The sequence below is a fragment of the Phoca vitulina genome, unplaced genomic scaffold, assembly GCF_004348235.1.
Source record: "Phoca vitulina isolate PV1807 unplaced genomic scaffold, GSC_HSeal_1.0 scaffold6, whole genome shotgun sequence".
NCBI classification, from domain to species: domain Eukaryota; kingdom Metazoa; phylum Chordata; class Mammalia; order Carnivora; family Phocidae; genus Phoca; species Phoca vitulina.
This window is the reverse complement of record NW_022589709.1, coordinates 67823939-67850208: the sequence shown is the minus strand read 5'-3', so window position 1 is coordinate 67850208 and position 26270 is coordinate 67823939. Positions and strand designations below refer to the sequence as shown.

Sequence of the window (26270 nt, the reverse complement as noted above, 5' to 3'; positions counted from 1 at the left end):
TTTATTTTAATTCCAATATAGTTAACATATAGTGTTATATTAGTTTTAGGTATGGAATATAGTGATTCAATAATTTTACACATTACTCAGTGCTAATAATGATAAGTGTACTCTTAATCACCTGTTTCACCCATCCTACCCACCCACCTCCCGTCAGGCAAGGATCAGTTTGTTCTCCATAGTTAAGAGTCTGTTTTTTGGTTTGTCTCTTCATCATATGGTGTTTGTCTTTCTGTGACTGATGTATTTCACTTAGGTCCATCCTTGTTGTTGTAAATGACAAGACTTCATTCTTTTTTATGGCTGAATAATATTCTTTTTATGGCTGAATAAACTTCAAACATATATATACAGGCATATCATATGTATATATATCACATCTGTTTTTAAGATTTTTTTATTTGAGAGAGAGAGAACACAAGCATGGGGAGGGTTAGAGGGAGAGGGACAAACAGACTCCCCACCGAGTGTGGAGCCTGGTGTGGGGCTCAATCCCAGGACCCCGAGATCATGACCTGAGCTGAAGTCAGACACCTAAGAACTGAGCCTCCCAGGCGCCCCCATACCGCATCTTTTTTATCCATTTATCTCTCAGTGGACACTTGAGCTGCTTCCATAATTTGGTTATTGTAAATAATACTGCAGTAAACATAGGGGAAAAGCATATAACCCTTACAGAGACATCCTTGAACCCTCAATATCCATATGAAAGATGCCACCATCATTTCAAACCAAAAATACCACCCAACTACAGTATATCTAGAAGAAGTGGTCACTGGCTTATAAGTGATACTTGGAGGTTCCTAGCAGTGTTCTCCAGCTTCTACTATTAGAACTCTTTGACTGCCAAAAGAATCCATATTTGTATGACCACATACTAAAATGTATCCTATCTTATTTCTTTTTTTTAATTGAGATATAGTTGACATATAACCCTATCTTATTTCTTATAAGACAAAAACTCTTATCCTCATTGATACATATCAGTACAAAACTATGAAGCACACCAACTCCACTACAGTTTTCTAAGCCACCGATAACCCACCTCTCCCACCAATGACAACTCTAAACTCCGAACAAATAAAAAACAAACCCCCTCAGAACTCGAAAATAAGCAAAAGCAGTTAAACTAAGTAAAGGAGTCAAAACTAGAAGAAGCAACCTGCCCAGGGGTGAGTTTCTCACTTTTTTTTAATCACATGGTTTGGCCAGAGGGTGGGCCCCAGTCACGCAACAGCAGCCCTGCTAAAACTCTGATAGAAAGCTCATCATCTTTCTGGTGAGAGGAGCCAGGGAAAGGAGGCTGAGGTGGCCAAAGTGTGTAGAGAAAGTCCTGGAGGGAAGAGAGCTACAGAAAGGCATTCTCTTGTTGTGAATGTATGAACCCACACACATCTCAGCCCTACCCTGAAATCATGTTAGTACAGGGAAAACTCAAATCAGCTTAGCAAAGGCTTTGAGAACTGAACCGAGATTTGAAGTCCATTTAGGACTCAGACTAGACTCTGATCCGTATATATGAAGGATAGACCCAAACCAGCATAGTCAAAGCAGAAGGAACTGATCTGAGACTCAAAACACCACCCACAGACACCTGGGTGCCTCAGTCGGTTAAATGTCTACTCGGCTCAGGTCATGATCCCAGGATCCTGGGATCAAGTCCCGCATCGGGCTCCTTGCTCCTCAGGGAGCCTGCTTCTCCCTCTGCCTGCCGCTCCCCCTGCTTGTGCTCTCTCTCTCTCGTTCTCTGACAAATAAATAAATAAAATATTTAAAAAATAAAAATAAAACACCAGCCACAAAAGGCAAGAAAAAACTTAAGGTATAAATGTAACTAAGACAGGGGCGCCTGGGTGGCTCAGTTGGTAAAACATCTGCCTTCAGCTCAGGTCATGATCCCAGGGTCCCGCGATCAAGCCCCGCATCAGGCTCCCTGCTCTGCAGAGAGCCTGCTTCTCCCTCTCCTTTTGCCCCTTGAATTGAAAAATAAATGAGCAAAACCTCAGGGACCTTTGGAATAATATCCAAAGATCTCACATGTGTAATTAGATTCAGGTCTTGGAAGCAAGAGAGTAAGTCTTCAAATTACCTTAGAGCTCTCACCAGAAACTATGGAGGCCAGAAGTCACTATAATATCTTTAAAATGCTGAAAGAAAAAAATCTAGCAACCCAGAATTCTATATGCAGCAAAAATATCATAAAATGGAATGTAAGAAGTGTAAGAGAAGTCTTTGCCAACTAACCTGATCTGAAAGATGCTAAAAGAAGCTTTTCAGGCTAAAGAGAAATTAGATGAAAGGGAAATTTGGATCATCAGGAATGAAAGAGAAGAGTGGAATTGGTATATATTTGGGTAAATATGAAGATCATTTTCCCCTCTTTTATTTGAAATACATATATGTATAGTTTTTAGAGTAAAATGTATAACAATGGTAGATTTTCAATGTTTGTAGATGTAAAATATGACAACTGTAGTAACCTAAAAAAAGTTGGGGGGTGGTGGCGACATGTGTAATTACAAAATTTGCATCTACCTACCTATTCACCAGTCCCCAGTGTATTCTCTTCATTGCCATTATCATTAATTACCAACATCCTGCCTTTGCTCACATTGTTAACATTGCTGAAAATGCTCTATCTTCTCTCCCCCACCCCTCCATATCCTACTCATTTTTCAAGACCCAGCTCAAGTCTGAATATCTCCACAAACTCTTTTTAGACAAAGATCCAAAGATCACTGAACTACTTATTATAGCTCCTTTTACCCAACAACTCATTATTTATATTCTACACTAGCATGTTGGTAGAAGTTCCATGTGAGTTAGTCCTGTCTTCCTAGGGCACCTGGGTGGCTCAGTCGGTTGAGTGTCTGCCTTCGGCTCGGGTCATGATCCTGGAGTCCTGGGATTGAGCCCCGCATCGGGCTACCTGCTCGGCAGGAGTCTGTTACTCCCTCTCCCTCTGCTCCTCCCCCTGCTCATGTTCTCTCTCACGCTCGCTCACTCTCTCTCAAATAAATAAATAAAATCTTAAAAAAAAATAAAAAGTCCTGTCTTCCCAACTAGATTATAAACTAGGCACATAACAAGAAGACCCAATGTGGCTGTTTGACTGATTAGATTTATCCATGTTTAAAATATATGCCTAAGAATAGGCCCCCATTCTCAGAGTTCATTCTAATACAGTAAAAACAAAACAAAACAATGTATATTTCTCATACCCCACCAACACCGACAAGACCCATTCCAAACATGAAATTTGCACAGGGAAAAGCCAAACTGCATTAACCATATTTGAATAGTACAGCTTTGGGACATGAGGCACAAGGGCCATTGGGTTTTTCCAGAAGCAAATTTCAAGTTTATGCCACAGCACAGGATACATTTTGTCACTCCAACTTTTCAATTCATGATCTAAACAATAACTTACAATAGTCATTTCGAAGACCAGTAAGATGAATCTTCACTTCCGGCTGGAGTATGGAATAGTCTATATCACTGAATCTTTTAAGATGGAAGGATTCATCTCTGACTCCATCTCTGCAGCCTATAAAGAACAAACAGCTCCACATATCTTTATGATCCCGGAAGCATAATATTTATGCAGGTATTAAGACATAACAAAGTGAAAAAGAAAGTAATTGTCATGTTAGAACTGAATTACAAGTTGCAGGAGAAGGGAAGGAAAAAAAGACTTCAGTATTAATTTAAACAAAAATTAAAAAAAAATACTTCATGGCATGGGGTGCCTGGTGGCTCAGTCGTTAAGCATCTGCCTTCGGCTCAGGTCGTGATCCCAGGGTCCTGGGATTGAATCCTGCATCAGACTCTCTGCTCAGCGGGAAGCCTGCTTCTCCCTCTGCTCCTCCCCCTGCTTGTGTTCCCTCTCTCACTGTCTCTCTCTCTGTCAAATAAATAAATAAAATCTTTAAAAATATATCTATATTTCATGACAATTTTTACTAAAAAGCACAAGTGCCAGACCTAAATATAATATCTTGTGGGAAGCACACAGAAACACTATATCATACTTTGAATATTTATTCTGTCACTTGAGATTTTAAAATCACAGTAATTTTTGCATATCCATTTGTCTAGCACATCAACAATTACCTGATAGATGTAAGCTCTACTCTGAGTCTTTGTCAGTAAATATCTGTGGATTCATTTATTTTGGCTCTTTGTCTCACTGTTTCTGTACCAGAGTACACAGAGTTACTTCTGGCTAGTTTTACCCATGACTGTCTGAGGTCAGGGCCCTACCTTGGGTTCAGTTTTAATTCTCATCAAAAGACCCACCTAAGTCTAAACCACAGGCCACCATCGTTTCATCCGTCCAACCACTTGGCTAGTGATCAAACCGAGAATGACATAAATTAATAGGCACTGCGCCCACCCAGGTAATATTTGGTCTCTATGACCACATGCCTTCTGATAAAAGGCCTAAGAGCTTCACGATGCTATACCAAGAAGTAGATCGTTACTCACTGCCTTGGTGTCAGCCACGAAGACCTGCAGTTGTGGGCAAAACGGAAAGGTTACTAGAAACACTCAAGCACCTCCAATAAAGGTTTTTTAAAAAAACAAGTACAAGCTTCCAGTTACAAAATGGAACTCAACACTCAACCGACTGAGCGACCCAGGTGCCCTGGGAAGTTACAAAAGTCATGGGGATGTAATGTACAGCATGGCAATTATAGTTAATAATACTGGATTGCATATTTGAAAATTACCAAGAGAATAGGTCTTAAGAACAAGAAAAAAAATTCTGTAACTATGAATGGTGATGAATGTTAACTGGACTTACTGTGGTGATCATTTTGCAATATATACAAATATCAAATCATTGTTTTACGCCTGAAGCTAATACAGATGGCCTATGAATAACATGGGTTTGAACTGCATGGGTCCACTTACATGTGGATTTTTTTTATAAATACTACACAGTACTGTAAATGTATTTTCTCCTCCTTATAATTTTCCTAATAACATTTCCTTTTTTTCTAGCTTACTTTATTGTGAGAATATAGTATGTAATACATATGACATACAAAATATGTGTTAATCAGCTGTTTATATTATTGTTAAGACCTCCAGTCAACAGTAGGCTATGAGCAGTTAAGTTTTGGGGGAGTCAAAGTTATACACAGATTTTCACCCAAGTGAGGGGTTACTTTTCAGAAGTGTGATCTAAGGGGCACCTGGGTGGCTCAGTCGTTAAGCATCTGCCTTCGGCTCAGGTCATGATCCCAGGGTCTTGGGATCGAGCCCCGCATCAGGCTCCCTGCTAGTAACCTTTCAGTTTTGCCCCGTGGGAAGCCTGTTTCTCCCCCTCCCACTCCCCCTGCTTGTGTTCTCTCTCACTGTCTCTCTCTGTCAAATAAATAAATAAAATCTTTGGGGCACCTGGGTGGCTCAGTTGGTTAAGCGACTGCCTTCGGCTCAGGTCATGATCCTAGAGTCCCGGGATCGAGTCCCGCATCAGGCTCCCTGCTCAGCAGGGAGTCTGCTTCTCCTTCTGACCCTCCTCCCTCTCCTGCTCTCTGTCTCTCATTCTCTCTCTCTCAAATAAATAAATAAAATCTTTAAATAAATAAATAAATAAAATCTTTAAAAAAAAAAAGAAGTGTGATCTAAGTAGATTGAAAGAGGTGAATGAAGCAGGAGAACTCAGTTCCTACCTACTATGCTAGAAAGATATGATAAAGTCTAAAATCTCAAGACAGAGCAGTTTACATATATTACTTAGAAAATAGATGTATTTAAAAAAAGAAAAGAGATGTAAATAGTAGGGGAAGAGCTGGAAGAGGTGGTTGCCTCTAGGAAACAAGACTTGGGGATGGGACAGGTAAGGCAGAGAAGTAGGAAAATTATCAAAATTTTATAATTATGTTGATTAGTCTAATAAATATAAAAATAATACATTCTAATATATTCTAAGGTAAGGAAGAAATGAAGGAAGCAGGGAGAGAGAAGGATAGGAAAGAAGGACAAACAGAAAATCTTTGGCCCATACCTTTCCAGGCACACTGGGATTGCTCACAGAGCTGCATTTGCCCACTAACCCACTGAGCCACCTTCTGGGTCGAAAATAGCTGGTTTAGGCATTTCTGAAAACAAGCAAATAAATACTTCTTTAGAAACGTACATGTACATCTCAGATGTTATGCATGATATAGTGTTAAAACTGATAATTCACTAGGAAGGTCAAAGTTTCCACATTATCAAACCCAATGCTACAACTGTTATTATTTACTACCTAACCACTGTGTAGTGAACTTGTATTATGAGTTGAGCATTTTACTTGTATTATTTCTAATGTCCCCAACAACTCCATAGGGCAGGTATTCCTCAGCTAGAATAAAATCTTCTTTTATTCTTCTAGCCTAAAAATCCTTTTAGCCCACAAACCAACTAAAGGCCAGCGATATCATCAAAGCCTGCAAGAACTGAAATGTCATGATAGTTCTAGTACATTGTGAAATTGAAAGACATCCCCAAGATAACAAAGTTGAACATTAGTAAGGCTACTTTTTTAAGGAAGATTTCTTTCAAGAGGAGCCTCTCAGCATTCAACCTAAAGGTGTTCTTTCAGTCTGTACTGAGATTTTCTCTGGAACTTAATTTTCTTCATCTATAGTACATCAGGTTTGAACTCATCATCTTAAGGGTCCTTTTCCATTTCCCTTTACCTACCAGAAGTGGGAACATCAAAAAATTTTTTAAAAAGTAAAAAAATAAATAATTTAAAAATTTTTTTAAATGGGAACATCAAATCACAGAGATCTTAAGTAACTTGCCTCAGTTTCCATGAACACAAAAATCTGATTGCTATCTCTTTGGTCTAGTACATAAAAAGCATTTCTGACATTGTTAGACCCAACATCAATCAAAAACAGATAAGAAAATTAGTAGTAAGTGTAAAGAAAAGTACTTACTGGTATAAAAACATTCTAGTGAATAGTTAAAGCAGAGACAATTCCTTTTTTTCTCCATGATAATATATGTAATTGTACATGTAAAACAATCATTGGATCACCATAATTCATACAAAGGTCTCTCTCACTGGCATCATTTCGAGATTTTGGTTTTCTTCCCGGATATTACATCATTGCCAGTCAGTGAATCACGGATTTTTAGGTATTCAACTTATAACAATGAAGTATAAAGCAGGGTTTCTCATTTTTAGCACTACTGGCATTTGGCAGCAGATAATTCATTGTTGTGGGTGTTGTTCTGTGCATTACAGGAAGTTTAGAAGCATCTCAAACTCTATCTACTAGATGCCTTCCCCCTAGCTTGTGATAATCAAAAATGTGTTCGGACATTGTTAAATGTCCCCTGGGGAGCAAAATCACACCCAGTTGAGAGCTACTGATATAAAATAACATTCCTAAAATCAATGTAACTCTTCAGAGAGTCACTTCTTCAGAATCCCATAGTTGGTACAAAGCTGACCAGGGCATTGCCCAGCACAGGGCGCTTCTGTTCCACATACCCAAGGGTGCTCTTCCCTCAGTAAGATCTACCTATTACTTTAATGAACCACTTGGCATAGAGCTGACTATATATAATAATTTTGAACATCTTCACAGCTATGCAGGCCCTCGTCATAGAAACACCCTCTGCGGGACCTCTGAGGACCACTTGAAGACCCACATTTCCTGTCATTGTGAAAGACCTCACAGCGTATCTGTACCACTCCTGATGCTGTTTGACTTCTAACTGGTCATGACAACAAATGCTTGATATAAAGTAGTGAGATAGTGTCCATTATCCCCTTCCCAGGTTCTTCAGTGACGCTGGGACTCTAAGAAGTCGTGAGGTCAAGGCAGTAAAAACTCCAGTCTGTAAGACGTAGAGTGTGGAAAGGCAGTGCTGTTAATCACCTGGCCTGGGCGTAAGGTCAACATGCCCCTAATGACCTAGAACTCCCTGGCCATCTGCACCTCCAAACCCGTAACCAACAGTAAAGCACTTGGCAAAAGACCTGCCCTTAGATCTCAATTATTTGAGATCAATTTGCATATGATCTCAAATAATTAAATTTTATATTCACAATATTGTTCCTCTAGCAAGATATATAGAACACTGGAAGCACATACTAAATGGGTAACTTTGCCCAAGCTGAGAATTTATGACTTTCCTAGTTTAAAGCTTTCTAAATGAAACCTTGATTCCTTCAAAAGGTCTTCATTGGATTTGATAAACCCATAAAACATGCTAGTGATATTTAATATACCCAAGGATTTAGATCAGACTCCTCTAAGATCTTAAAACCATAATAAATAAGATACTTAAAGGAACTAAATTAACTTAGTCAAGAAACAAAAAAAAAACAATAACAAAAACTTAAGGGAAATGTTTAAAAGACCATCTTATAGGGGTGCCTGGGTGGCTCAGTAGGTTGAGCGTCTGTCTGACTCCTGATTTCGGCTCAGATCATGATCTCAGGGTCCTGGGATGGAGCCCCACCTAGAGCCCTGCCTCGAGCTCCACAGGGCTCTGCGCTTAGCAGGGAGCCTGCTTGGGATTCTGTCTCTTCCTCTCCCTCTGCCCCTCACCCTGCTCGCACTTTCTCTGTCTCTCTAAAATAAATAAATAATTTTTTTTTTTTAAAAAGACCATCTTATAGAGGAAGAATTTAACTTATCTTGAGAGACCCCAGAGGGCAGACCAAGTCACTAAATAGTTGGAAATGATTATACAAGAAGTTTTTTGGCGGAGGGGAAGCATACCATAATATGTGTAATTTCATTATATTTTTAATCCTTACCTTTTTTTAAAAATCTTTATTTTTTAATTCAAATATAGTTAACATACAGTTTTATAAGAGTTTCGGATGTACAATGTAATGATTCAACAATTCTGTACATTACACAATGCTCTACATTGTGTATTTTCTGGAATTTTCTTTTTATTTTGTTGATGGTTTCCTTCACTATGCAAAAGCTTTTATTTTGGTGTAATCCCAGTAATTTGATTTTGCTTTTGTTTCCCTTGCCAGAGGAGACATATCTTTTTTTTATGTTTGGAATAAGAATGCTTTATTTTATTTTATTTTATTTTATTTTATTTTATTTTATTATGTTATGTTAGTCACCATATCATTAGTTTTTGATGTAGTGATCCATGATTCATTGTTTGCGTATAACACCCAGTGCTCCAGGCAGTACATGCCCTCCTTGATACCCATCACCGGGCTAACCCACCCTCCCACCCCTCTCCCCTCTAAAACCCTCAGTTTGTTTCTCAGAGTCCATAGTCTCTCATGGTTCGTCTCCCCCTCCGATTTTCCCCCCTTCATTTTTCCCTTCCTTCTCTTAATGTCCTCCATGCTATTCCTTATGTTCCACAAATAAGTGAAATCCTATGATAATTGACTTTCTCTGCTTGACTTATTTCACTTAGCATAATCCCCTCCAGTTCCATCCATGTCGATGCAAATGGTGGGTATTCATCCTTTCTGATGGCTGAGTAATATTCCATTGTATATATGGACCACATCTTCTTTATCCATTCGTCTGTTAAAGGGCTTCTCGGCTCTTTCCACAGTTTGGCTATTGTGGACATTGCTGCTATGAACATTGGGGTGCATATGGCCCTTCTTTTCACTACATCTGTGTCTTTGGGGTAAATACCCAGTAGTGCAATTGCTGGTCATAGGGTAGCTCTATTTTTAATTTTCTGAGGCACCTCCACACTGTTTTCCAAAGTGGCTGTACCAACTTGCATTCCCACCAACAGTGTAAGAGGGTTCCCCTTTCTCCACAACCTCTCCAACATTTGTTGTTTCTTACCTTGTCAATTTTTGCCATTCTAACTGGTGTAAGGTGGTATCTCAGTGTGGTTTTGATTTGAATTTCCCTGATGGCTAATGATGATGGACATTTTTTCATGTGTCTGTTAACCATTTGTATGTCTTCTTTTGAGAAGTGTCTGTTCATGTCTTCTGCCCATTTATTGACTTGATTATTTGTTTTTTGGGTGTTGAGTTTGAGAAGTTCTTTATTGATCTTGGATACCAGCCCTTTATCTGTAGTGTCATTTGCAAATATCTTCTCCCATTCTGTGGGTTGCTTCTTTGTTTTGTTGACTACTTCCTCTGCTGTGAAGAAGCTTTTTATCTTGATGAAGTCCCAAAAGTTCATTTTCCTTTGTGTTTCCCTTGCCTTTGGGGAAGTGTCTTGAAAGAAGCTGCTGTGGCCGATGTCGAAGAAGTTACTGCCTATGTTCTCCTGTAGGATTTTGATGGATTCCTATCTCACATTGAGGTCTTTCATCCATTTTGAGTTTAACTTTGTGTATGGTGTAAGAGAATGGTCGAGTTTCATTCTTCTGTATATAGCTGTCCAATTTTCCCAGCATCATTTATTGAAAACACTGTCTTTTTTCCATTGCATATTTTTTCCTGCTTTGTCGAAGATTATTTGACCATAGAGTTGAGGGTCCATATCTGGGCTCTCTATTCTGTTCCATTGGTCTGTATGTCTGTTTTTGTGCCAGTACCAGGCTGTCTTGGTGATCACAGCTTTGTAATATAGCTTGAAATCAGGCAACGTGATGTCCCCAGCTATGTTTTTCTTTTTCAACATTTCCTTGGCGATTCGGGGTCTTTTCTGATCCCATACAAATTTTAGGATTGTTTGTTCCAGCACTTTGAAAAATGCCATTGGAATTTTGATCAGGATGACATTGAAGGTGTAGATTGCTCTGGGCAGCACAGACATTTTAACAATGTTTATTCTTCCGATCCATGAGCATGGAATGTTTTTCCATCTTTTTGTGTCTTCTTCAATTTCTTTCATGAGTGTTCTGTAGTTTCTAGAGTATATATCTTTACCTCTTTGGTTAGGTTTATTCCAAGCTATCTTATGGTTTTTGGTGCTATTATAAATGGAATCGATTCTCTAATTTCTCTTTCTACGATTACATTGTTAGTGTATAAGAAAGCAACTGATTTCTGTGCATTGATTTTGTATCCTGCCACATTACTGAATTGCTGTATGAATTCTAGTAATTTGGGAGTGGAGGCTTTCGGGTTTTCCACATAAAGTATCATGTCATCTGCAAAGAGAGAGAGTTTGACTTCTTCTTTGCCAATTTGAATACATTTTATTTCTTTTTGTTGTCTGATTGCTGTTGCCAGGACTTCTAGTACTATGTTGAACAATAGTGGCAAGAATGGGCATCCTTGATGTGTTCCTGATCTTAAGGGAAAAGCTCTCAGCTTTTCCCCATTGAGAATGATATTCACTGTGGGTTTTCCATAGGTGGATTTTATGAAATTGAGGAATGTTCTCTCTATCCCTATGCTCTGAAGGGTTTTAATCAGAAAAGAATGCTGTATTTTGTCAAATGCTTTTTCTGCATCAAATGAGAGGACCATATGGTTCTTCTCTCTCAGAGGAGACATATGTTAAAAAAATGTTTCTACAGCTGATGTCAAAGAGATTACTGCCTATGTTTTCTTCTAGGAATTTTATGGTTTCAGAAATCACATTTAATGGGTCTTTAACCCATTTTGTGGTTATTTTGTGTATGGTGTAAGAAAGTGGTCCAGTTTCATTCTTTTGCATGTAGCTGTCCAGTTTTCCCAACACCATTTGTTGAAAAGGCTTCGTTTTTCCCATTGCATATTCTTGCCTCCTTTGTAGTTCCAGACACATTTTAAGATTGTTCTAGTTCTCTGAAAAATGCTATTGATCTTTTGATAGGGGTTGCATTAAATCTGGAAATTGCTTTGGGTAATATTGACATTTTGACAAGATTCGTTCTTCCAATCCATGAGCATGGAATATCTTTTTATTTGTTTGTGTCATCTTTAATTTCTTGCATCAGTGTTTTATAGTTTTCAAAGTACAGGCCTTTTACTTCCTTGGTTAAGTTTATTCCTAGGTATCTTACTGTTTTTGGTGCAATTGTAAATGGGATTATTTAATTTCTCTTTCTGATGCTTCATCAGTAGTATATAGAAATGCAACAGATTTCTGTATACTTATTTTGTATCCTGCCACTTTACTTAATTCATTTATTATCAGTTCTGGTAGTCTTTTGATGGAGTCTTTAGGGTTTTCTCTATAGTATCATAGCATCTGGATCTTTACCTTTTTTCTGTTTCATGTTCACTTTTTTGATTGATACTAACTGAACTTGTATATTTGTTGGGTATTATATTTCTTTTACAAAGTGCCCCTATTCATGTCCTTCACTCACTCATTTTTTCTGTCAGGAACCCATCATTTTCTTACTGACTTGTAAGAGCGGCTAAGCCAGTGTCTTCCTCACATTTGGGACTCATTTGTCTGAGCTTCTCAGGACATGAGATCGTCAGTTTTCTCTCTTTACCTACCTGGCCTTTTGAGGCAACGTTTTCATTCCAGCCTCTGTCCAGTGCATGAGCTGCCTTGCAAAGATGGAGAGCAGAGTTACTTGTTTCAAAACTCCTTTTGATGGGTGTCTTCAGTGGTTCTTGGTAGGACCCTGCAAGAAAAACATTTAGCTTTTGTTTTTCAAAATAAGATAATCACTTTGGTTGGTGGTTGACCATTGTGTCTTTCACAATAGAATGTGAAGACATAGGCCCTCATCTCTCCAAAATCCTGGCAGAGGTGGGTCAAAGAGGGAGGGTCAGCACAGGGCCTTATCCAGAACACCAGGGTCATAAGTGAGCACTGCCTCAGTGGCCTCTGTAGGAAATGCCAAGATTAAAGACCTGACTCCCACTGCAACAGCAGCAGAAATGCTTTATCTCTGCACAGAAAGAACATATTTGTACATTTGAAGAATAGATACAAACAGTTCCAGAGTTTAAGGTGATGGAGCAATGGTGTCTGGTTTGCCCAGGCTATGATCATCCTGCCAGGAAATCATTGTGGGATGCTTGCTTTCCTAATCATTTTGCCTCTCCCTCTTCCTTTTATAGAAAGATGCTGTAAGGATAGTTTGAGATGGCATCAGTGAAATACTTTCTAAGTTAAAGTAATAATAGAGTCAATGTTATTCTCATCATTATTATTCATATCTGTCCTCTTCTCAAGATTGAGAAAGCCCTTTACCAGACTTTTAACTGCACAGAAAACCCTGTCATGTCATCCTCTAAAACTAAGTATCTTATATGTTCATATCACTTGTTCATCAGAGGGGCCAAGGGACCATTGAAAAATCTTATATAATTATAATCTTTACAAAAGGAACCACATACCACTGTAAATCTCAGAAATGCATCTAAAATACAACATACTGTCTTTTGTTTTTGTTTCATTTCCCACCCCACCCCACCCCCACCCCCACATCACCACCTTGGAAATTTCTTATTCAAAGGAAGAAGAAAAGGAAAGCACTTGATGAATGTAATACTAGATAGTTCTACGAGACAAAGATTCTCTCTGGAATATCTGTTTCATTAACAATTTTTAAACAGCCTGTGGAATTTCTACTACCTCACCTAGAATCAGAGTCTCTTTCTCAGGCGTTATCTTCAGCATGGATCCGGAAGCTTCCCGGAGGTAAGTGGTTGAAAGCTCTTCCCCAAAGGAGCAGGCCGCCAGATCCCTGGTTTGGCTTTGCCGCCCTCTGGTGGTAACTGGGCTACTAGCGATGGGAACCTCAGCAGACAACCTCTTCACAAAGTTGCTCTTGAAGCTAGAATATGTAGTCTTAACTTCATCAAATGTCTATTTAACAAGAAAAAAAAGCTGTAATTTATAGTGGCCTCAATGATGTAAAAGTAGGTATTCCTTAAAGGAGAACTATAAACAACTCATCTAGTACAAAACAAATTATAAATCAGATTTTTAGTTTTTGTGACCTGAGAGAATGTTATTTTATATATATAAATATGTGTGTATGTGTGTGTGTGTATGTGTGTGTACTTAGAGCCTCTGTTCAAGGGTCTCAAGACGTATAAAGGCAGCTTAGAGAGTAATTATGTTTACAGTTATTACAATTACATATCAATATAAAATATGAAGTTGAAATAACCCTATATATTGAACAGACAAAATGTTTATACAAAATCACAAAATTGCAAATCTGGAAATAAACAGCAATTTTCTAGTCCAACCTTTTCATTTCACAGATGAGCTAACTGAGGCCTAAGTTGCTCAACATTCATCTCATTCCCTCTGAGAAACCCCAGGAGTTTGGTATTTACAGATCCTATAATGGTGACCCAGGTCATGTATCTACATGAAATTAAAATGCAAATGACAAATTGGAAATATATTATATTTTTAGTAAGATGTCAGGCATGTTAGATTAATATCTTTGTGTAAAGGACTCAGAAAAATTTAGACAAATTTTCAAACCAAATAGAAAAAAATAGGGCATAGGACCCAAAAAGACAATTCACAAAAGAGATATATAAATACCCCCAAAATATTCAACCTCACTAATAATCAAAGAAATGCTAATTTAAAACAGTAACAAGATGCTGGCAATGATTTTTTTTAAATGACAAGCCCCAGGGTTGAAGGTTCTAGAAACAAACACTGACGTACATTGCTGGTGGAGCATAAATTAGTATTTGGAAAAGACAATTTGGCAACATGTGTCAAAAGCCTTCAAGTATGTGTATAACCTCTACTGACCCAGAAACGTCACAGCTAAGAATTTAAGGAAGAAATTTAAAAATATGAGCAAAGATGAACAAAACCAAAATATTTTGAGTGCTTACCACAATATGAACCCATATGCTAAATGTTTACACACATTCATATTTAATCTTCAGAAACACCTGTGAAGCAGGTCTGTTATTTATTCCCACTTTACCAATGAAGAAACCGAGGTTTAGAGGTTAAGTGAATCGCTTAAGACCACACAGTGAGTCTGTTGGAGACGCCATACCCTAATCTCATCTGTCTGACTCCACAGTCCACACTCAGCAGAGAACACGGGGGTGTTACTGCAGTATATATGTTTATAGGGGGAAAAGATGGGAAGGACTCAATATTTACCAATGGAGAATTGAGTAGATAGACTATGTGACATCCTTAAAAGGCAATACTCTGTACATTTGTACATACTCTGAAACTTTGTACATTGCTTATGGGGATGCAAAGTGGTACTACTGTGGAAAACAGTCGGCAATTCCTCAGGAAATTAAGCCTAGAATTACTGTATGATTGAACAATGTCACTGCTAGGTATAGACCCAAGGGAAATGAAAACAGGTACTCAAACTCAAACGCGGGTACATGCATGTTCATGGTAGTATTATTCACAATAGCCAGAAGGTAGAGATAACACAAATGACCATCAGCAAAGAAATGGACAAGCCAATTGTGTTTATGTATGTACATATACATATGTTATACATAATATAATTATTTATTTATTCATAAATGACATCTCAGCTAAGAAAAATGATCAAGAAATTTCACACCAACAATCTTACACTGTCTCAGCAGGTGCATGTTTCTCTGGCTCATCTCCTGTCACATCCTCCATACTGTCTCCTCACCTGGGTGCTCTTCCCCAATTCTCTGCCAGGGTAACTTCTAGCCCACCTTCACAGCTGGGATCAGCCATCACGTCAGGAAGGTGTCTCTGACCTTCCCTTCCTCCCCGTTCCAAACTGGGTTAGGCAGTCCGTGATATCCAAATAATTGCACCGGTTAATTCTATGTGTCAACTTGACTGGACTAAGGGCTGCCCAGAGAGCTGGTAAAACATTGTTTCTGGGTGTGGCTGGTAGGGTGTTTCTAGTGGAGATGAGCATTTGATTCAGTAGGCTGAGTAAAGAGATCCACCCTCACCACTGTGGGTGGGCTTCATCAAATCCACTGGGGGCCCAAATGGCACAAAAAGGCAAAGGAAGGGCAAATTTTCTCTCTTCCTGAACTAGGACGTCCATTTTCTCCTGCCCTCATACATCAGAGCTCCTGGTTTGTCAGACCTTCGTACTCCTTGATTTACACCAGCTGCTCCCCAGGTCTCAGGACTTTGGACTCAGATTGAATTAAACCACCAGCTTTCCTGTTCTCCAGCTTATAGCTTGCAGACTGTGGGACTTTTCAGCCTCCATAACCTCATGCACCCAAGGAGAGGTGGGTTTGGGGGATTTCCTTGTTTGTTTTTGCTTTCTTGGTAGAATTGTCTAATTTAATTGTTAAATTCCTGATTTATTATACAGTTCAGTTTTTTTTCTGTCTACAGGTTGCAGCCCATTAAATCATTGTCATGGGTCAGAACCAGGCTGTTTTAAAACTACCATAGGCGTATCAACAGTCAAAGGGGAAGTATTGTTTAATGAAACTTCTCAGTTATGTATGTCTGCGTACTGAGTTAAATTGTAAAGTGCATTTCTTACTGGGGGTCATGATCAAAAATTTGAAAAACACTGGACTATAGTTTGCTTTACCATAGAGGAGGGTTTTTTTAAGCCTTCATTGTGTTTGATCTGTTTATTTTTGCTATATTCACCTGGCACTGCCTTAATTAGATGAAGTCGGAGCAAGCAGCCCCTTCACATATTTCTCTGCCCTTTCCACTATAAATTCCTAGAACTCATGTAGCAAGTTTAATGCGTATGTATAATATTCAATTCCTTCAAGCTATATACATCGTATTAATAGACCACATTTAATCTACCCTCTGAACTATTCCTCAGTGGTGTTTACCCACTCCCCTACATTTAACCAGTTACTGGGAGGGCTCAACCCACAGCTTGCGCCCTACAAGGGCACCATCTTCTGGTGAAATATTTTGTCAGGAGAATGTTAAAGAACTATCAAAAAAGTCCTGATTTTTCTAGCAAAGATTGCAATGGGCATCATAAATACATTGATATTCTTTAGCACTCTTTATTTTATCCAGGAGTTTCACTCCTTTCCCCATCTGAGAAGGGTCTTTCTATTCCTTAGCAGGGAAAGAAGCTAGTCTGTCCTTCTTGGTTTTCCGTTAAACTGAACCAGTGTCAAGTTTCAGCTCCTCCTCAAATTCCAGCCTGCTGAGACTTCCCTCTAGAATCATCCAAAATGGAGCCTCTTACAGCGTACCCTTTAAGATGTTCAGGGTCGAAAGCAAAGGTATTTGCAGTTTTACTGTCTATGGTTCTATGCACAGTAATGCTATTTCTTCTACAACTAAAATTCCTAAAACCTAAAATCAACAGCTTTTATACCTTTGAAGTGAAAGATGCAAAAGGAAGAACAGTTTCTCTGGAAAAGTTTAAAGGCAAAGTAAGTTGCATCTTCTGATTTTTTTTTCTACTGTTTGTTCATGTTCTCTGTTTAATGGACTCAATTTTTCATTGTTAAAGGGTCGTAAGTTATAATTTAGTCTTCAAAGTAATGTTATTAGTGTATCTCGCCATCAGAGTTCTCAGAGTGTATCTGCTTCTAATTGATAAACTCTGACTGTCCTGTCTTCAGAGGCGTGCTGAATTAATACTTTAAGTTGTTTAGGAAATTCTTAGTTAGTAATGGGAATATGGAGACATTAAGAAATACTAATTCCATAATCTAGCAACATTAAAAAGCACTTATCGATGTTCTTATCATCTTTTATTTAAAAACAAACTGTTGTATCTGATGCTTTTTTTTTAACGGTGGTGATCTTTCAGAGTCTTAATTCATGCGTCCAGGTTATGATTTTCAGTAAAATTGGGTAGGTCTAAAAATATGAAATAACTATCTGCTTCAAAATGGTTTAGGATTTTAACTACTTGCAGAATTCTTTTTTAATCTTTTCTTTGCTTCACTTTCCGGTTGGATTTTTTTTTCTTTTTCCGGGAGGTTGCGCTAGTTGTAAACGTGGCTAGTGACTGCCAACTCACAGACAGAAATTACTTAGCACTGCAGGAACTGCACAAAGAGTTTGGACCATTTCACTTCAGCGTCTTGGCCTTTCCATGCAATCAGTTCGGAGAATCGGAGCCCCGCCCAAGCAAGGAAGTAGTATCTTTTGCAAGAAATAACTACGGAGTGACATTCCCCATCTTCCACAAGATTAAGATTCTAGGATCTGAAGCAGACCCTGCATTTAGATTTCTTGTTGGTAAATATCTACCTTGCCTCACCAATTTAATGTTTTTAATTGCTTTTCATGTTTAAAACAAAGAGACCAGGACCATAGTCTTCTATTTCATTTGAAATGTCTTAGTGGGAAAGCTTGATAAAACTATCAAAGAGCCAGAATCTCATCTTTTGTAATTTTCTAGAAGTTATGCTTCCCTGAAATCAATGTTTTAACTTCTTGAATGGCAAAATGAGTCTACTCCAATGTATTTTATTCCTTGTGATCATTTTCCTGAAGAATTTACTTGAAGTGTGGTCATGGCTATCTTCACAAAATAGCTTCACAAAATAGCTCTTGGGGAAATGTCCCTCTCCATTACTAAAGCTATCCATGTCTCATGAATATTGCTAGGCATTAACAGTTAGACATATCTTTGTGGTTAATTTTATGTTGCCTTACTTGTCTGAGATACTATCCTCAAGGATGAATGATATCTTGGTTTACCAGGCTTTTGCTAAAATTCAAAACAGAATATAAGGATTTTTTTGAAGGAGGGTGATATTAGGCTATTTCTAAAATTAGGCTAGCTACAGAAATCTGTTTAAAGATTTTCCAGGGGGGCACGCCTGGATGGCTCAGTCAGTTAAGCGGCTGCCTTCGGCTCAGATCATGATCCCAGGATCCTGGGATCGAGCCCCATGTCGGGCTCCCTGCTCAGGGAGAGCCTTTTCCCTCTCCCTCTGCCTGCCGCTCTGCCTACTTGTGCTCTCTCTCTCTCTCTCTCTCTGTCTTTCTGTCAAATAAATAAAATCTTTAAAAAAAATAAAAATAAAATATTTTCCAGGGCCGGTTAGCATAAATATAGTGAGATATAGTGACTAAGGGCATAGGTTTTAGCTCCAGTCTCTGGCTTCAAACCCCTGCTCTGTTGCTTTTGCTGTGTGGCTTCAGGTACGTGACTTAACTCCTCTGTGCCTTCCTCATTTGTGAAATGAGACTATCAATAGTACCTACTTCCTAAGATTGTTTGGAGGATTAAGTGTATTAATAGTAAAAGTAAAGTATTTATATGCTGCTTACACCATGCCAAACACTATTCTAAAAGATATTCAGCTAATGTCCTCTCATCTGACTTATGCAAATGATATCCTCAGTCCTATTTTCAAAGATAATTTGAGTTTGGATAAAACTATGGCCCTCAGTCAGACAATCAAGCTTCCAGTCCAGTAAGTCGGCTAATGATGTTCTATAAAATTTAAGTGTGAAATCGGAATCTTTTAAAAACATTATATTTAGTTTCTAGGGAAAATTAATATAATGCTTAATACCCTGCATAGCAACCAGAGTGATGTCTTCATTCCTTTTATTTCCAGAATACACTGGGGAAAGAAAAGCCAGAGCACATGTCCTTGTAATCATTTTCAATTCTAGCAGCCAAATATATGGGCATCATAGCTCCTAAGTTCTTCCCCTTTATCACTAAAAAAAGCTCCTGAAACTCCACCTACCCCATGTAATCAAAAAAAGTCACAGTGATTTAAGGTGGCACTGAAGTTAGGTGAAGCTCCAGAGACAAAGACTGAGATCAGGGCGCCTGGGTGGCTCAGTCGTTAGACGTCTGCCTTCGGCTCAGGTCATGATCCCAGGGTCCTGAGATCGAGCCCCGCATCGGGCTTCCTGCTCAGTGGGAAGCCTGCTTCTCCCTCTCCCACTCCCCCTGCTTGTGTTCCCTCTCTCGCTGTGTCTCTGCCAAAATAAATAAATCTTAAAAAAAAAAAAAAAAAAAAAAAAGACTCTGAGATCGTAGCCAAATGAAAATTACATCTTTTAAAACTAGCCAAAATGGACAGTAACTGATCACGTGGTCACAAACAGGACCACTCTGCACGTGTGTGCAGGTGTCACTAAACAGGGCGTCTGGACGTGGAGGCCCGTGGGGACTGAAGCTCAGCCATAGCAAGGCATGTGCTGAGGGGGCTGTACCCACGTGGAAGGGTGTCTTTTCCTAATTCACACCAAGATGTTAGGTCAGCTAGAGAGAGCTCTGCCCTGACGCATATTATCTTTAGAGACACGTTTTCCATTATAGAAAAGGGCAATTTTTCGGGGCGCCTGGGTGGCTCAGTCATTAAGCATCTGCCTTCCTCTCAGGTCATAATCCCAGGGTCCTGGGATCGAGCCCCGCCATCAGGCTCTCTGCTCCGCAGGAAGCCTGCTTCTCCCTCTCCCACTCCCCCTGCTTGTGTTCCCTCTCCTGCTGTGTCTCTCTCTGTCAAATAAATAAAATCTTTTAAAAACGGGGGGGGGCAACTTTTCAAAATGATTTTAAGATGGCTTTAATGTAGTAGTATGATGCTCACACTGAGTCACTGATGTTTGCTCTAATCAGAAATATTTTTCTCTAATAATGAAATAAATTTAACGGCTTGGCATGGTGCACAAAGTAAAACACATTTAAGTAATCAGGCTACTTTTTGTTTCTTATTTTTAACCTATGCTCTCTCGTTGGCTCTTTTTCTCAGCACAAAGCAAAGTATTGCACACCTTAAATCTCTAGGCAGTGTGTTCCTTCTACCTACTTAATCACTATTTCTGAAAGAATAGTTAACACTTGTTATCTGTTTCCCTGTCTCAGTTCCCTTCTTAGATCACTGTGTCTGGCTTCTTGCCAGGATCTCCTGAACCTCACAGGTACCAGTGACATTGCCACTCTGGCCCCCTCTTTCTTCCTTTCAGGTTCCTCCTTTCCATCAACCCTTAACTCGCTGATCCTCAGGATCCTGCCACAATCCACTGGCGCTCTTCTTATTCTATCCCCTTTCCTTGAGTGAGTTCTCTCTCTCCTCAGCTCCAAAGCCATATATTCAGCCGCCTCCTCTGGCTGGATGTCCCACATACACCTGAATCCCCTCCTATACAAAAACGAATTTGTCATCATCCTCCTAAAATCTGTTTGCTTTTCCATAGGAGTAGGAAGGTCTGTGTATCAGTCCTGGTTCTACCGCTCACTAGCCATGAGATCTCGAGTCTAGGACTCCATTTTTCTCATCTGCAAAATGGGGTTAATAATAATACCCACCTCACAGGGTTGCTGTAAAGATTAAATGAAAGGATCCATTTAGAGCAATGAGCACAGACTACTAGGTACATAGTAGACAAGTTATTTATATTTTTTTCTCATGTTAGTCAATAATGCACATCAATTCTGGATAGTGTAAGTGGAAAAAATCTACATTTCTTACATAAATTAAGATGTATCATAAGGACAGCATAATTTCTCAAAGTAATATGATTTAACATTATATGTTAACTGAAATTAAATAAACACTTAAAAAATATGATAAAGAATTCCTTTCCATTTTTGTCTACATAACATGTAACAATATTAAAACCATAGATAACATTTAATATGAAAAGAATTCCATACATGCCATTACCAAGGACCATTAGAACATCATTTTATCTTTTAAAATGTTAGGAAACAAAGTTTTGAGTGAGAAGGTAAATTTTTTGTTGTTTAGATCAAAGATCCAAAATAAACCCTTTGTTTCGTGATTCTCGATCAGTAGAATCATCAGTGAAGTCACCAAATATACAGAAATATGGTTACTCAAAGCTTGAGTTTTGCTTTGTTTGGGTGCTTTGTTTTTTGTTTTGTTTTTGACATTCCTAGAATTTGATTCTAAAGTTGTCACTTACACAGATACTAATAGAAATGACTATCTTAGCAAAAGAATAAAATTATGCTCATGAAAATATATTCTGGTATTTTAGATTCTTCAAAGAAGGAACCGAGGTGGAATTTCTGGAAGTATCTGGTCAACCCTGAGGGCCAAGTTGTGAAGTCCTGGAGGCCAGAAGAACCCATTGAAGTCATCAGGCCTGAGATAGCAGCTCTGATTAGACAAATGATCATAAGAAAGAAAGAGGACCTGTGAACATGGCAGTGAGTCATTCAGATGCAGTAGTCGGAATATAGACATGTCTGGTGGGGGCGGGGGGGAGGGTGTCCCATCTTAAAGACTCTGACAATTAAATGTGGCCCTGAAGGATGGGGTGTTTTGTTTTTAGGATACTTTGCCAGTGAGTGGTAATGAATGTCCCCAGGTCAGAGATGTTACCTAAAGCAAAAATAAAGAGTAGCTAAAGAATCAAAATACAATATATTAAATATTTCATCTGACCACACTATGTAATTCAGAATAGAGAGTCACCAATGTGCTTCAATATCCTGTTGTTCACCTTGACATTTTCCAGGATTGTACTTGATGGAAATGCCAACACACTAGACCACTGTTTGAATTCGAGACACTGTATGTGACTGAAATTTCGGGAGTAACTAACTATAAATGGCTATTTTTATGTAATAAAATACAAAATAAACATTGAAATATGTGAAATAGAGAGATTCAAATCCCTATATACTTGTGTTTCATGTACAGGATTTTGTTTCTTTAGGTTTTTTTGGTTTTGTTTTTTTTAAGTACAGGTTCATAGTATGTTTTATTATATCTGCCCAAATAGTCACTGATAAATGACAGTATCCTAACATTTGAAAAAGCCTTCATCACTTTCAGTATTTCTCTATTATTTTCCAGAAGCAACTCAAATTTTATAAATAGAATATTAGTAGTTGAAATACAGTCTTTATTTCTGAATGAAAATCCTAAGTGTAAGAAAAAGGGAGTGTTTAGTGATTTAGCTCAAGTCTTGATATATTAATTTTGGTTGCTCATATAGTCAGACTAGATGAGCCATTTGGAAAGAATTCCATGCCACATCATTCTGATAGCTGAAATAGTAAGAATCAACTCTGACTCATCAAAGGTCTGAATGTAAATGGGGGCAGTTTGCAGTCACACCAGCCTTAAACATCAGCAGTCACTGAACCCTTCGATAGAGTCACAACATGCTTTTTCTCCCGAAGTCATAACCTTTATGTTTTGTCAGTCTTGTAATTATTGGCTAACAAAGCAACCTGCCAAGTTGGTGAAGGCTAATTATTGCCCCATGAAATAGATATTCATTTCATGAAGTCAAGAGGAAGACTAGGGCAAAAGAAAAAAAAGGGAAAAGGCAATCCTGTAAAATTTGGCTAAGAAGGAAGACCCAATCTCAAAAGCCATGAGTTGGCTCCCAAATTCTGACCTGATTAATGCAAGTGAGGATGGTTTTATATGGTGAAATCAGTAATGCCACCTCATATGTAGTTCTGGGTAAGTGTTTAAAGTTCTTGGACAAACCAGAAATACTTCCCCGAACACCTTCTCTTTCAAAGTATGTGTCCAACCACCCACAGTTGGGGGTATAGTTTCTATTAGAGGTCAAGAAGATTTATAAGGATAGCTTCAAGAATGGCAGGTTACTGTGTCAGCAAGCCTGCTTGTACCCCTCACCAGCCGTATGACTTTGGGCAAGTCACTTGACTACTTTTAGATTTGCTCATCCATAAATTGAGGTCGGACTGAACAAAGAGCCCCTTCCAGCTCTATGAGTCAATGACCATGCTTAGCAAGGTGTCTTCAGTGATCAGACACAGAATCAGTACCAATCTGAACTGTTTTTGAATAGAAGCCCCCGAACAAGCCTATCTGTCCTTTGCAATTTTGCCCCAAGAGCATAGAAGCAGTTTGAATTCTGAGCCTCTAAGCAAACTTTTGTTCAGGGCAAACTCTCCAAGTGTTGTTCCCAGAGCACCCTTGCCATATACCCCCACTTAGGACAAGTGCCACAGGACTGCTACAGAGTTTTACGTGCTCACATTAGGGGTGTGAGCAGAAGTGCATACGGCAGCCCTACACAGGCTGTGCAGACTCCCCACCGTCAGTTGGTGATGGAGCTGCACTGGGGACCGGCCAGCACTGTCCTGGTGAATGCAGTTGAGATGTCCCTCCTGCCCAAAGTCACTAGTCCTCCAAAGCCATATAAAGGGGGTTCTCAGTTCTAGATCTCCAATCCTGGTCACTTTATTCAACCTAGAGTCTCTACTATAGTCAGTGCTTGATTCTCTCCCCTTGGCCTCTGGGTATGCAGGGAAGGCAGCTGGGGATTTGAAAGTGTGTGTCCACGATCCTGTAACAGTTAGGCTCTCTGTGCTAAAAGAGGGTATAGAGCCATCTGCTGATGTCCTGCTACCCGTAACTCCAATGTCTTACGTGAATTCCACCAGGTATGCACATACAGAGGAAAAAATTGTAGCTTTCTTGAATTGAACATATCTTCCCTGTCTTGGCATCCAAAAGCCTGAGACATAGACTGCTGTGTCAGCTGAGGAGTATGACAGAAAATAGCTGGTATCACATCGGAGGGTATTCAGTTGCCCTTATGATGAAGGGACAAAATCAAATGCACTTCATTGTGGTAATTCATTGGCTTGAAGTTTGGTTTATCCAGAAGGTGGGAAGGAGTCCTTCATTCTAACTCCTAATCTTCATCTCATGGCACATATAGCCATAGTGTTGGAGATGGAATAAATATGAATTTGCCTGAGATACACCCTGAGAGTCAGACTTCATTTTTGAAAATGCTTGATAATTATAGCGTATCCATAATATGTATATGATTCCGAGTAATTATGGTATATATGGCATCTACCCAGAGGTGGCTGATAAATAACCATCACCTCTCTGGAGGAGGGGTCCCAATTTGCAGCACTTGCCAATTTCCATGGTATAAATGCTCCCACATGGCCAACTTCCATCTACCAATGGTTTAATAACTGGCATGCCAAATTTCGGAAAATTTAACAATCAGTTCTCACAAACCACTATAAGTGGGCTCCGGGACACCAAAATTCTTAAAAATCAGACTTGATTAGGTTACCATAAGGATCTCCAAAGAGAAAAATCTAGAGTGAGAACTTACTATATATTATTTATTTTTATTATAAATATACTGTTTAGGTAGGTTATATGAAAATGTGGATGTACAGTTACTGAAATATGCTAACAATATGCTATATAATCACAGTAAAATATAATGACTTAACTGGATTGTCTATAGGTAACCTCAAGTAGGAAAATACTACAGTAAAAAGAAAAAGAAAGAAATGTAGACAAAGCCTCAGAAGAAAAACAAAAACTGTTTTTTGTGTGTTTCAACACACTAACTGTTTCAGAAGATGACCTTAACAAGCTTAAAAGTCTTCAGTGGTCCCTGTATAAAATACTATGTTCATTCATGGTGTTTCTTTGAAAGAAAAATGGTATGTCTGCGTGTAAACAATATGGGGACACTTTGTCCATGTTTATTCCTTACCTGGATTTCATCTTTCCCATGGAATAATAAAATTCTAATTTAACTGTCACACCTAGAAACTAACACACCACACTGTTCCCCACTCTTCTCTTCCTTCCTCTTGCTGATCTGTTAACACTTGGGGGGAATGAATGAAGAGTAGCTTTGAAGTCCAAAGTGTGGATCTCTCTCTTTCCCTCTTACTCCTATGGAAACACTGATCTTAATTTCTCTTTATTGCATTCCATTCTTTCCCTCCTTTCTCATCATCTCAATAATATGGAAAGGAAGAACAGCTTTAAATATGTATTGTTTATTGAGTATAAATGTTGGCATTTTATGTCTTGTTCTTTAATTTAAAAAAATTAAAATACAAAGGCCAAGCCTTCTAAATTAAGTAGGTTTTATTTTTATCAACATGTCAGAGACTTTCCATAAAAAATAACACATTGAAATTTAACCTTTTAAGAAAAAAACAAGATGAAAACAATTATCTACACGGAAGGCATCCTTAAACAAAAAAATGCTGGAAATAGAATGATAATGGGCAACAGTGAAAAGAGAATGAGACATGAAAGTAGCAAAATGCATAAAGAATCCAATTATAGGCATCTATCTCCCATGGTTTAAATGTTTAAACTTAAATAAGGTAAGAATAAAAATTGTTATATCAATAATTTATAGTTCAGTACAGTAGACGGTAATATATTTCTCACATCTCACTTAGAATATAACTAATTGACCACACCACCAAAGTCAGTTCCATGAACTTGCTGCAAATGTCCACATGAGGACATGTATGTCACTGTACATCTGGGACCCAGCACGTACCTGACACTGTTGCATGGGCCAAAATGGCCTCCAAAGGAATCAGAATACATTTAAAAGCATATTGTACAGTCAATTCTTCCCACTTCACAAGCTAAATCTCATGCTTTCCTCCAAATATTTTATGAGTCTGTGACTTCACAGAAAATGAAGTGAATAATTGAGGCAAATCCTCCAAACGATTCAACCCCATCCCACCCCCAAAATTTCCAATTTTCTTGATATTGCAAGTGAAAATGTTTGAGT

General features: G+C 38.6%; 2 protein-coding genes across 5 annotated transcripts in view; one reads left to right on the top strand and one right to left on the bottom strand.

Moving 5' to 3' along the window:
- The window catches only part of CDC20B (cell division cycle 20B), a 40551-nt gene that overhangs the window by 11538 nt on the left and 2743 nt on the right, over window positions 1-26270 (bottom strand). Inside the window, exons 3-6 of the mRNA XM_032403558.1 lie at window positions 13448-13676; window positions 12353-12483; window positions 6017-6110; window positions 3431-3547 (exon numbers count right to left, since the gene is read on the bottom strand). Coding sequence (XP_032259449.1) covers window positions 3431-3547; window positions 6017-6110; window positions 12353-12483; window positions 13448-13676 — 571 coding nt within the window. The remainder of the gene's footprint in view (window positions 1-3430; window positions 3548-6016; window positions 6111-12352; window positions 12484-13447; window positions 13677-26270) is intronic.
- On the top strand, window positions 16967-22520 carry GPX8 (glutathione peroxidase 8 (putative)). 4 transcript variants are annotated; one of them, XM_032403512.1, is made up of 3 exons: window positions 16967-17182; window positions 17864-17999; window positions 21735-22520. In XM_032403512.1, exons 1-3 carry the CDS (start codon window positions 16979-16981, stop codon window positions 21896-21898), a joined length of 504 nt encoding a protein of 167 aa, XP_032259403.1. In that variant the 5' UTR covers window positions 16967-16978; the 3' UTR covers window positions 21899-22520. The 4 variants fall into 4 exon arrangements, with proteins under 4 accessions (XP_032259403.1, XP_032259402.1, XP_032259405.1 ...); XM_032403511.1 differs by having other exon boundaries at window positions 17738-17999; XM_032403513.1 differs by having other exon boundaries at window positions 16979-17029; window positions 17738-17999.

Bases quoted from the DNA above. Each gene is read 5' to 3' on its own strand.
- GPX8 (XM_032403511.1), top strand. From the start codon at position 16,979: ATGGAGCCTCTTACAGCGTACCCTTTAAGATGTTCAGGGTCGAAAGCA. The intron at 17,183-17,737 runs GTAAGTTGCATC...TTTTTCCGGGAG, and splicing joins TGGAAAAGTTTAAAGGCAAA to GTTGCGCTAGTTGTAAACGT. The intron at 18,000-21,734 runs GTAAATATCTAC...CTGGTATTTTAG, and splicing joins TGCATTTAGATTTCTTGTTG to ATTCTTCAAAGAAGGAACCG.